General features: G+C 47.5%; 1 protein-coding gene across 1 annotated transcript in view; it reads left to right on the top strand.

Moving 5' to 3' along the window:
• LOC135508811 (phosphatidylinositol phosphatase PTPRQ-like) overlaps positions 1 to 12620 on the top strand; it is a 59004-nt gene extending 46384 nt beyond the window's left edge. The window contains 27 exon segments of the mRNA XM_064929023.1: positions 892 to 1242; positions 1343 to 1618; positions 1739 to 1890; positions 2068 to 2209; positions 2306 to 2575; positions 2724 to 2941; positions 3068 to 3230; positions 3319 to 3437; positions 3951 to 4137; positions 4240 to 4407; positions 4410 to 4480; positions 6359 to 6428; positions 7554 to 7712; positions 7857 to 8160; positions 8240 to 8313; positions 8429 to 8528; positions 8634 to 8762; positions 9089 to 9133; positions 9566 to 9592; positions 9715 to 9796; positions 9918 to 10008; positions 10090 to 10166; positions 10857 to 10991; positions 11076 to 11201; positions 11336 to 11617; positions 11789 to 11912; positions 12539 to 12620. Coding sequence (XP_064785095.1) covers positions 892 to 1242; positions 1343 to 1618; positions 1739 to 1890; positions 2068 to 2209; positions 2306 to 2575; positions 2724 to 2941; positions 3068 to 3230; positions 3319 to 3437; positions 3951 to 4137; positions 4240 to 4407; positions 4410 to 4480; positions 6359 to 6428; positions 7554 to 7712; positions 7857 to 8160; positions 8240 to 8313; positions 8429 to 8528; positions 8634 to 8762; positions 9089 to 9133; positions 9566 to 9592; positions 9715 to 9796; positions 9918 to 10008; positions 10090 to 10166; positions 10857 to 10991; positions 11076 to 11201; positions 11336 to 11617; positions 11789 to 11912; positions 12539 to 12576 — 3980 coding nt within the window. The 3' untranslated portion in view covers positions 12577 to 12620.
• Positions 12621 to 13058: the final 438 nt, after the last annotated feature.

The following is a 13058-nucleotide window of genomic DNA, read 5'->3' as shown; positions in this document are numbered from 1 at the left end:
GTTTTGATCTCTTTGTTTTTATGTGATTTTGGGAAAAATGGCGTAGACAGACTGCAGCGTTCATCTGACATATAATAGTACCTAACTCCTGTTTCTGTCTGATGATGTCTCTGATACTGACTATGTGTCTCTGCCTCTGTGCTCCAGCCACCGGACCTCCAGCCCACCCTGCCTGTCCTGCCCTGCCAAGCCCAGCAGGGCTCACTGCCCTGGGCTCAGACACCCACACACCGCCCTCTCTCCTCCACCCATCCATCCACATTACCAGCCTCTCAATCTGCCTTCACTGAGGTCTCCCCTCCCTCCTTGTTTCCTCCATCTCCACTTCTCTTATTCTCTCCATCCCTGTTTCCCGAGGTGTGCACATGCTCAGTTTGCTCTCTCAATATGGTCAAACTCAGTGACCGGAGCTTAGAGGATATACACCAGAAGAGGGTGTAGCCAGGATGAGTATCTGCTGTTCAAAGTGTCTTTCTTCAAACTTCCTCCTCCTTTTCAAAACAACGTTTCTCGATATAACTTTTCTAAAAACAAAGTTTCTCTGGTCAAATGTTTGTTTTCTTTTCACACTGAGGTTCTCCCTGTTGATCATGGGGTGATGATCCTGATGATGATGATGATGATGAAGTGCTGTTTTGTGTGTGTCTCTCTGTCCCTGAGGTGGCTCAAGTGTTTGATTTCTTAATGATATTGTTGATTTGGGTGGAGATGTATTACATGTATATACAGCATCCATCAACATACTGTAGCTTGAAGTGTTTTAGCAATGACACCCTGTTTGCTATGTAATGCATCTTGACCCATCATTTCTGACGCAGTCCTAGTATTCAGTGATATAAATGATGCATAGTAGTTCAGTCAGTCATACTAACTCCTCGTCTCCCCCCACAGTGCCCAGTGATCCGGTCCACAACCTCAGTGCTCAGATCTTCAGTTCTACGGCCATTGTTGTAAGCTGGGACCCCCCTATGGAACCCAACGGACGCCCCTTCTACCTGCTCACCCTGCAGGAGGCTGGACTCCCCCTTACCACTGAACCCCTGAACCCCCCTAAACCTAACATCAACCCCCCCGGACCCCCCGCTGTCAACAATACCATCACCAAGATAACCAATGACAACGTCTTCCTGTTTACCAAACTCAGGAAGTACTATCCCTACGTCTTCACTGTTACCCCAGCAACCAGTGCCGGTCCCGCCCACAACCACACCAGCCTGTTGCACGTAAGGACCGATGATGATAGTGAGTCTTCTTACGTACTCTCACATACACACACATAAAATGCACACGCATATTTTAAATTCATACACTCACATACTATTAACTCACCCTCTCCCTCCAGTCCCCAGTTCAGCTCCAGTGCTGGTGTCCAGTAGGAACCTGTCGTCCACCTCAGTGTCTGTGGTGTGGCAGCGCCCCCTGGAGACCAACGGAGAGATAACTGACTATTCCCTCACCCTGTTCGGCCCTGGAGGCTCCAACACCACACACACCCCCAACACCACACTCACACTCACACTGCTGCTGCCCTACACAGCCTACAACCTCTCTATCACCGCAGCCACCCGCAAGGGCTCCGGACCCCCGCTACTACTGATGCTGCACACAGACGAAGCAGGTCATCTTTAACCTCTCACCTTTAACCCCTACTAACCTCTAACCTACCATAACCTCTCTAACTGCTGCCGCTGAACACAGGCGAAGGCCAGTAATGTACTCTAACATTGTGTTCCACCAGGTCCGATGTCTCCTCCCCGGAACCTGTCTCTGTATAACCACACAGCCTTCTCTGTGTGGCTGACCTGGGAACCCTCTCTGGAACCCAACGGTGTGGTCACACACTACGGCTTCAGGATCCTGGAGAACAACACAAACACACTCACTTACCAGGTACTGCACACACACACACACACACACACACACACACACACACACACACACACACACACACACACACACACACACACACACACATTAAATATGTCAAACTGGAGTCCTGTAACTTTGCTATGTTCTGTCTATAAGATTTCCTGATTTCTCTTTCTCTCTCTTCCTCCTCTCTGTCAGAACTCTACAGGTCCGTGGACAGAAGGACAGCTGAGTGGGATCCGGCCTCACAGCTCCTATGAGATCAGTGTATTTAGCTACACCAGAGTGGGTCATGGAGACCAGTACAGCACTCCTGTGTCCTTCACAACCAATGAATCAGGTTCGTGTGTGAGGTTGTGGAACTAGAAATCAAGTGCCATATGCATGTGAAAGTGGTTAATAACCCTTGTGTTAACCCTGTGTCTCCTGGTTCCAGTGTCGGAGGTGGTGGGTAACCTGTCCTGCTCTGGTCTGGGCTGGGACTCTGTGTTTCTACACTGGGAGCCTCCAGCCAACCCCAATGGACTCATCCTGTACTACCAGGTGGACACACGCTCACAGGCATACATACACCAGGCTTACACAAACCATTACACGGTCAGCGGGCTGGCGCCGGACGCAGAATTCACACTCACCGTGACGGCTGTCAACTCTGCCGGCCCAGGAGACCAGGTCAACTGTACTGCCTACACACACCCCGAGTCAGGTACACACACACACACACACACACACACACACACACACACACACACACACACACACACACACACACACACACACACACACACACACAGACTTCACCAGGAGACCAGATGAACTGTACCACCTCAACCCACCTTTATATCCCCCTGCAGTTCCTGGTGTCCCTCGCTTCCTGAGTGTGTCAGAGGCCACAGCCACCAGTGTAACGCTCCAATGGGCTCCTCCCCTCTCTGCTCCGGGCATGCTCACTGAGTACCGCATCACCGTGCAGCTGCTGTCACCCGACTGCCAGTCTGACACACCCCTAGCTGAGGCCACACCCCTGCCAGAGCCGACCGCTGCCCTGGCTCCAGGCTGCGTCCATCAGGATGTATGTTTACCTGGATATCTGTGTTGTTGTGTCGTACACACAGTATGTCTACATGAATAGGCTGTATGGCACAAAATGAAATCCTAACATTGAACTCAACATCATCCTCATGATGTTCCTGGTCAGGTGTTGGTGTCAGTGAATGGTTCTGATGGTGGTGAGGGCAACAGGAGCATCACTCTACAGTCTCTGGCCAAGTACCGCCTCTACCGCTTCAGAATCACAGCCCTTACGAATGCTGGGCCAGGAGAACACACACCCTGGAAATACACACACACACTGGCTGGGAGTAAGTACCCACATGCACACATATATACAACAGATGTACCCACACACCCAGGCAGTATGTGTATATTTATACCTGTCTCTCCTCTCAGACCCTGATGCCCCTCCCAGTGACCTGTCAGTGACCATGTCCTCCAACAGCCTCCGTATCCAATGGCAACACCCAGATGTGATCACCGGCCCCACCTCCTACATCGTAGACGTTCTCTCTGTGAGTACACAAAACACACACAAATAATAACATGAAAATGGTTCTTACTACTTTTGGATTCTAAACTTTGAACATTGAGATATTAAAGACATGATGGATTAGACGCATAGTATATAAAGGAGTGAGATCTGTAGAAAGACAGAGTGTCTGTGGAATGTGCTGTGTGGATGGGAGGAGATCACAGGATTGCTATAGGGGAGCGGAAGGACATCTGTGGATTAGGCTGAGGGGTTGAGGTCAGGAGGTCAGGTCAGATCCCCTGAAGGGAGTAATACGGGTTTATTATCCTGTTACCCATTTCCTGTGAAACCATAAGATGTAAAGATTGGAGAGAAGGAGTGTCCCAAGTGGGGTATACATACGTGTGATGGTGAGAAATGTTTTGCTGTCTGAATACAGCTGTACAGAACTTTTGGGAAGAATTAAACTTCGTTAAGCTTCTCTAGTGTCCGTGTGTTATTTAGATCTGTAAAATAAGAACCTAACACGGCTATATGTTGTGTCGTTGTTCAGCTGGATAGCGAGGGGTTAAACCAGTCTGTGGTACGCAGTCCAGAGGAGCTGAGGATTGTAGTTGTGTCAAACCTGACTGCGTTCACTCGCTACTCTGTGACCGTGACCGCCTTCACTGGACCACTGGAGAACGCACGGCGGGACGGACAGGCCACTGAGCCCACTGTCATCAGAACAATGGAGGAAGGTGAGGAACACACAGATCCAGTAATACAGTAGCTACTTTATTAAACTGGGAAGTAGTTCATCTCTCTCTCCTCTGTCCATCCTTTTCCCCTCCTCCTTCCAGAGCCCAGGGATCCTCCTAAGAACGTGACCCTGCAGGTGATTCCCGAGGAAGTGACCCGTGTGTTTGTGACCTTTGCCCCCCCTGAGGAACCCAATGGGAACATAAGTTCCTACACAGTGCTTGTCTACCGCCAGGGCCAGCTAGAGATGACCATTAACCACCTAAATGTGGTCAAAATAAGAACCGCACTCTGACCGCAGTCATCGACGGGCTGAAGGGAGGCTACAACTATAGTATACGGGTGAGGATCATACACACACAGGTTACAACTACATACACACACAGGTCACAACTACATACACACAGGTCAAAACTACACACATAGGACTCAAATACACACACACACACACACAGAGGACTCAACAACACACACACAGGTCACAACTACACACACATGATTCAACTACACACACACACACACACACACACAGTTCACAACTACACACAGAGGACTCAACTACACACACAGGACTCAACCACACACACACAGGTCACAACTACACACAGAGGACTCAACTACACACACAGCACTCAACCACACACACAGTGCACAACTACACACACAGGATTCAACTACACACACAGGACTCAACTACACACACACAGGACTCAACTACACACACACAGGTCACAACTACACACACACACACACACACACACACACACACACACACACACACACACACACACACACACACACACACACACACACACGGGTCACAACTACACACACAGGACTCAACTACTCACACCCACACACAGGTCACAACTACACACACAGGACTCAACTACACACACAGGCCACAAATACACACACATAGGTCACAACTACACACACACACACAGGTCACAACTACACACACAGGGCACACTCACACACAACTACACACACACACACAAGTCACACCTAGACACGCACACAGGTCACAACTACACACACACACACACGGGTCACAACTACATACACACACAGGTCACAACTACACACACAGGTCACAACTACACACATAGGTCACAACTACACACACAACCACACACACAGGTCACAACTAGACACACACAGGTCGCAACTACGCACACACATACACACATGATTCAACTACACATACACACATGATTCAACTACACAAACACACATGACTCAACTACACACACACACACACAGGACTCAACTACACACACACACACACACACACACACACACACACACACACACACACACACACACACACACACACACACACACACAGGACTCAACTACACACACACAGGCATCAACTATACACACAAGTCACAACTACACACACACAAGTCACAACTACACACACACAGGACTCAACTACACACACATAAGTAACAACTACACACACATAAGTCACAACTACACACACAGACACAGGACTCAACTACACACACAAGTCACAACTACACAAACACAAGTCACAACTACACACACACACGAGTCACAACTACAAACACACAAGTCACAACTACAAACACACACACACACACACACAAAGGTCACAACTATAATATACGCGCGAGGAACACACACACTGTCACAAAACACTCTCTCAATTCAATTCAATTCTAGGGACTTCATTGGCATGGAAAACATATGTTTACATTGCCAAAGTAATTGAAATGGATTAACAAAAGTGAAATGAACAATAAAAAGGGAACAGTAAATATTTCAAATGTCATATTATGTCTGTATACAGTGTTGTAGCGCTGTGCAAATAGTAAAAGTACAAAAGGGAAAAATTAAATAAAAAATAAATGTGGGTTGTATTTACAATGGTGTTTGTTCTTCACTGGTTGCCCTTTTCTTGTGGCAACAGGTCACAAATATAGCTGCTGTGATGCACACTGGTATTTCACCCTGTAGATATGGGAGTTTATCAAAATTGGATTTGTTTTCAAATTATTTGTGGATTTGTGTAATTTGAGGGAAATATGTGTCTCTAATATGGTCATGCATTTGGCAGGAGGTTAGGAAGTGCTCACTGAGACTGTACATTAGTCAAAGCTTTCCTTAATTCTGGGTCAGTCACAGTGGTCAGGTATTCTGCCACTGTGTATTGTCTGTTTAGGGCCAAATAGTTTCTCTCTCTCTCAGATTGCAGCAGTAAACGGAGCAGGTTTAAGCCCCCCCAGCTCAGAGGTTCGGATCACTACTGGAATCATAGGTACAGTGCTACATTTACACTACATAAGGGTGATTACTCATGAAACCAGGACAAAAAAAGAAAAATTATCTGGAAATCTAATCCATAGAATGTTCCTTTGGAGGAAGGACATGAGTTCATGTTAAAATATCGTGAATGCTTACAAATTGGATCCTAGCACTAAAAGTAGCAGACATCCCCCTTTGGAACTGTAGAGTATATATTGTTTGAGAATAAACAGAAATATACCGTTGAAGTCAGAAGTTTACTTGCACTTAGGTTGGAGTCATTAAAACTTGTTTTTCAACCACTCCACAAATTTCTTGTGGACACAAGTAATTTTTCCAATAATTGTTTACAGACAGATTATTTCACTTATAATTCACTGTATCACAATTCCACTGGGTCAGAAGTTACATACACTATGTTGACTGTGCCTTTAAACAGCTTCTGATATGCTAATTGACATAATTTGAGTCAATTGGAGGTGTACCTGTGGATTTCAAGGCCTACCTTCAAACTCAGTGCCTCTTTGCTTGACATCATGGGAAAATCAAATACATCCACAGGTACACCTCCAATTGAGTCATCAGAAGATTCTAAATCCATGACATCCTTTTCTGGAAATTTCCAAGCTGTTTAAAGGCACAGTCAACTTGGTGTATGTAAACTTCTGACCCACTGAAATGGTGATACAGTGAATTTTAAGTGAAATAGTCTGTCTATAAACAATTGTTGGAAAAATGACTTGTCATGCACAAATTAGATGTCCTAACCGACTTGCCAAAACTGTAGTTTGTTAACAAAAAATGTGTGGAGTGGTTGAAAACAAGTTTTAATGACTCCATCTTAAGTGCATGTAAACTTCCGACTTCCACTGAATATATCAACAATCCTTCCTCCAAAGGACCATTCTAAGGGGAAAATCCTCAAAATCATGGTCTTTTTTAGGAATCCCGTAACCCATTCATAACCCCAACATGACCCCTGCATAACCGCAACGTGTGTGTGTGTGTGTGTGTGTGTGTGTGTGTGTGTGTGTGTGTGTGTGTGTGTGTGTGTGTGTGTGTGTGTGTGTGTGTGTGTGTGTGTGTGTGTGTGTGTGTGTGTGTGTGTGTGTGTGTGTGTGTGTGTGTGTGTGTGTAGCTCCTGCCAAGCCCACCCAGAGACCCCAGGCTGTGCTGGACCGAGGAGGAGTTGCCATGGTAACCTCCAGGAGCATCATTGTTCGCATGCCAGCCTGTTTCTACAGCGATGACAACGGACCAATCAGTAGCATCCAGATCATCGTGGCAGAATCTGGGGGTACGACATCACACGCACTAACATGCACAGACACACACATTAACATACAGTACATCTATCAGACAGAAAATATATCCAAAACTAAAATGTTTAGGAGCCGCTGCTTTAGGCCTAGTCTGAGATCTGTCTGTCTCTCTGTCTCAGTGATGGACAGCAGGAACCTAACCAACTGGAAGATCGCATTCCTCTCTCGTCCCGCCCCCTACCTGACTGACAATGGCTTCCCGAACCCACTCTGTGTGACGGACGACGAAAGCAGGGACACACACACACAAACCAGCAGACACAACAACTCACAGATTAGACACAGAATTGTGAGGGACAGGGTGCTGGACCGTAGAGACCACCAGGAAGACCACTATGTTATCGGAGAGGAGGGCAACTGTCTGACGGAGGAGTACAGTAACACACTCTGTAACGGACCCCTCAAACCAAACACTGTCTACGTGTGAGTATCCACAACACACACATGTAAACACACACACATACAAAGTTTAATACAGTGCATGTCTTTGTCTGTGTTGCAGGTTTAAGTTCCGAGCCACCAACATCCGAGGCCAGTACACAGACTCTGACTACTCTGAGCATATCAGAACCGCAGGTAACCACTCCTCCCCTATTCTTTCCACAAACTCACACATACAGCTCTCCTCTCCAATGCAAAGCAATTCAACAACACCTCTGTCCATCCCCCCTCTCCCCCTTCTGTCTGTCAGTGGATGGGTTGTTGACCAGAGATGAACAGATCATTCTGGGAGTTCTCCTCTCCTTCTTCCTGGCCGTGCTACTCATCATCATCATCTATGCCTCTGTCAGGTAAACTCAATGTTCCTCTGATGGTTCTAGCTGACCAAGGTTTAAACCCAGCCAGCAGTATTCAGGTGTCTCAGAGCTTTTGACATGTTCCTCATCCAATGGCAGGATCCGTCAGCGTCAGAAGGAGGGAGGGACCTATTCTCCCCGGGAGGCGGAGATTATAGAGACCAAGTTTAAACTGGATCAGATGATCACTGTGGCTGACCTGGAGCTGAAGGAAGAGAAGCTACACCGGTCAGTGTGTGTGTGCACCTACGTGTGCGTGTCTTTTTCCTCACACACACACATACACACACTCCCTCTCTATCACTCCATCACAAAGGTTCACCCTCTGTAACATTATATCCACTCTACCTCTAACACTCTTCCAACCTACCTGCATGCCTACAGACTGTGCTTGGCTGCTGTTACACACACACACACACACACACACACACACACACACACACACACACACACACACACACACACACACATATACATAATCACAATCACACAACCACACACATGGCTGTCTGCCCACTCTCTCACTTTAACCCCTCTCTCACACTCTTCTCCAGGTATTCGTCCTTCTTCTTTAGACGGAAGGAGATATTTGTCATCCAGTAAGTTGGTATTACCGATGTAGGATCTTCATTTGATCACTCTTTTGTTGCTGCAAACTTGTAGTGTATTTTAGTTTTTTTAAACGTTTTTAATTTCCACTTTTACATTTCTGACTTGATTTGCCCTAATGAAAAGTCTATCAACCCCTGCAAAAACGTCCATTAATTATAATCCACGTAATAATTCATTTTCTGTTTCTGCAGGATTATTTTCCTGCCTCAAATTAAGATCCTACATCTGTAGGCAGTGTGTTGTAGCTCTCCATGTGTGTTGCTGTGTTGCATTGCAGTGTGTTGTTGTCTCATTGCTTTAGTTTCGTAGTGAAGTGCTGGTATTCATTCAGTGTGTGAGTTTGTAACTGTAGAGTAATGGAATGTAGAGTCTGCCGTACTCACAGTGTGACTCACATCGTTCTGTCAACTCTGTTTCAGACTTCTCAGCTACAGAAAGTCTCTCAAGTAAGTCACCTGAGGAGTGTGTACGTTGTGCTATGTGATTGTATTTGCTTGTAAATCCTAGTTAGATGTGGATTGCTGCTCTGTGAAGGATTTCTCTTACCCCATCTCTCTCTGTCTCTCAGGCCGGTCAATAAGAAGTCTTTTCTGCAGCATGTAGAGGATCTGTGTGCCAACGAGAACGCCAAGTTCCAGGAAGAGTTCGCAGTATGTAACTCTGACCTCTGACCCCTGTGAAAACCTGTGTGTGTGTGTGTGCCTGCATGTATGTGCGTGCGCGTTTGTGTGTCTGTGTGTAGTCTGACAGTGTTAACCCTGTCCTTTCCAGGAGCTGCCCAAACTTCTGCACGACCTGGCTACATCAGACGCTGACCTTCCCTGGAACAGATCCACAAACCGCTTCACTAACATCAAACCCTGTATGAGCACACATGCATGCACACACACTAAGCACTGAGCGTAATAAACACACACAGCCTAACACACTCTCTCCTCTACAGACAACAACAACCGTGTTAAGCTGCTGTCTGAACCTGGCTTGCCTGGATCTGACTACATCAACGCTAGCTTCATCTCAGTGAGTCACACACACACACACACACACACACACACTGTTAAAGGAATTGATTATTGATTTAAAAAATCCCTTAACACACACACACACACACACACACACAGGAAAGAGAGCACTCATGGTTTTAGAGAAAATGTCATCACCTCTTGAACCTTGCCTTCTAAACACTCCAACTTTTGTTTACTACAAAACTGGAGACGTGTGGGTTTGATCCCAGGCTGTGTCACAACCGGCTGTGAACGGGACACCCATGGGGCGGAGCACAATTGGCCCAGCGTCGTCCAGGTTAGGGGAGGGTTTGGCCGGCTGGGATTTCCTTGTCTCATCGTGCTCTAGTCACTCCTTGTGGCGGGCCCAGTGCCTGCAAGCTGATCAGTTGGACGGTGTTTCCTCCGTCACATTGGTGCGACTGGCTTCCGGGTTAAGCAAGCAGTGGGTCAAGAAGCAGTGCGGTTTGGCAGGGTCTTGTTTTAGAGGACGCATGGCTCTTGACCTTTGCTTCGCCCGAGTCCGTAGGGGAGGTGCAGCGATGAGACAAGATCGTAACCAATTGGATATAATGAAATTGGGGAGAAAAGGGGGTAAAAGTAAAAAATGAAATAAATATAATTAAAAATAACTGGAGACTTGCGACTTTGCTCAGTTCTGACTATAAGATTCTCTCTCTTGCTGCATCTCTTTCTCCCTCAATAGGGCTATCTGTGTCCCAGTGAGTTCATAGCGACCCAGGGTCCTCTCCCCGGTACTGTGGCTGACTTCTGGAGGATGATCTGGGAGACTCGCACACAAACCATTGCTATGCTCACACAGTGCTATGAGAAAGGAAGGGTAAGGACCGGACCAAGGTTCTCATAGGGTCAGGGTTGAATGTCTGTTTAGATCCGCTGTCACCAATTGTGTGTGTGTGTGTAGATCCGGTGTCACCAGTACTGGCCAGAAGATAATAAGCCGGTGACAGTATTTGGGGACATCATCATCACCAAGTTGACAGAGGACGTCTATCCTGACTGGACCGTCAGAGCTCTCAAAGTGGAGAGGGTAACACACAAACACATAGACACACGAGAACCCCAGAATAACTTAAGTTTAATAATAATAATAATAATACGTTTTCACAGTTTCCCTCTTGATAATCAAAACATTGTTCTCTCTCTCTTTCTTTCTCTCCCTAGCATGGGGACTACATGGTGGTTCACCACTTCAACTACACCTCCTGGCCAGAGCATGGTGTACCAGAGTCCAGCACCACACTCATACAGTTTGTTCGAGCCATCAGAGCCAACAGGCATGCGAACACTACTATAGTGGTGCACTGCAGTGCTGGCGTGGGCAGGACAGGAGTGTTTATAGCGCTGGATCACCTGATCCAACACGTCAGTGATCACGACTTTGTGGACATCTACGGCCTGGTGGCTGAACTCCGCAGTGAGAGGATGTGTATGGTGCAGAACCTGGTGAGAAATATATCTTTATACAACATGTATCATAAAATAAGGAAATATTCTAACTGTGATATGGATATGATACCTTATAGTATGATCTAGTTTCCCCTTGTTGTCCTGATGTATTCAAACCTGTAGAGAGCCTGACATAATCTTACCAAGTGTATGCATGCATGTCCCCAGGCCCAGTATATGTTCCTACACCAGAGTACTCTGGACCTGCTGAACAGTAAAGGAAACAGCCAGTCCATCTGGTTCGTTAACTACTCTGCTCTGGAGAAGATGGACTCACTGGACGCTATGGAGGGTGAGCAGACGCACGCACACGCACACACACACACACACACACACACACACACGCTAGCAGACACACACATACGCTTGCAGACACACACATACGCTAGCAGACACACACATACGCTAGCAGACACACACATACGCTAGCAGACACACACACACACGCTAGCAGACACACACATACGCTAGCAGACACACACACACGCTAGCAGACACACACACACGCTAGCAGACACACACACATACGCTAGCAGACACACACACACGCTAGCAGACACACACACACGCTAGCAGACACACACATACGCTAGCAGAGACACACATACGCTAGCAGACACACACACACACGCTAGCAGACACACAAACACACGCTAGCAGATACACACACACGCTAGCAGACACACACACGCTAGCAGACACACACACACACGCTAGCAGACACACACATACGCTAGCAGACACACACACACGCTAGCAGACACACACACACGCTAGCAGACACATACACGCTAGCAGACACACACACACACACGCTAGCAGACACACACACACACGCTAGCAGACACACACATACGCTAGCAGACACACAAGTCATAAACGCACATTTCACATCTCTACTCTTTTGTTCTCTTGCAGGTGATGTTGAACTGGAATGGGAGGAGACTACGATGTAAAGGCTGAGAACTTCTCAGTCAACTTCACACCTGATAAACACACCTATTCCTGAGTCATGGGGCCAAATCCTGGACATACTGACTGTTTGTCAGATGGATTGGTCAACCAGAGATGGAGGGAGGGAGGGAGGGAGGGAGGGAGGGAGGGAGGGAGGGAGGGAGGGAGGGAGGGAGGGAGAGAGAGAGGGAGGGAGAGAGAGAGGGAGGGGCGGTAGGGAGAGAGGGAGAGAGGGAGGAGGGAGAGAGGGAGGGAGGGAGAGAGGGAGGGAGGGAGAGAGAGGGAGAGAGGGGAGGGAGGGAGAGAGGGAGGGAGGGAGAGAGGGAGAGAGGGAGAGAGGGAGAGAGGGAGAGAGGGAGGGAGGGAGGGAGGGAGGGAGGGAGGGAGGGAGGGAGGGAGGGAGGGAGGGAGAGAGAGAGAGAGAGAGGGAGGGAGGGAGAGAGAGAGAGAGAGAGGGGGGGAGAGAGAGAGGGAGAGAGAGAGA

This window comes from Oncorhynchus masou, chromosome 22 (assembly GCF_036934945.1).
Source record: "Oncorhynchus masou masou isolate Uvic2021 chromosome 22, UVic_Omas_1.1, whole genome shotgun sequence".
Lineage (NCBI taxonomy): Eukaryota > Metazoa > Chordata > Actinopteri > Salmoniformes > Salmonidae > Oncorhynchus > Oncorhynchus masou.
The sequence above is the reverse complement of the archived record's forward strand: the minus strand, read 5'-3'. Positions and strand labels throughout refer to the sequence as shown.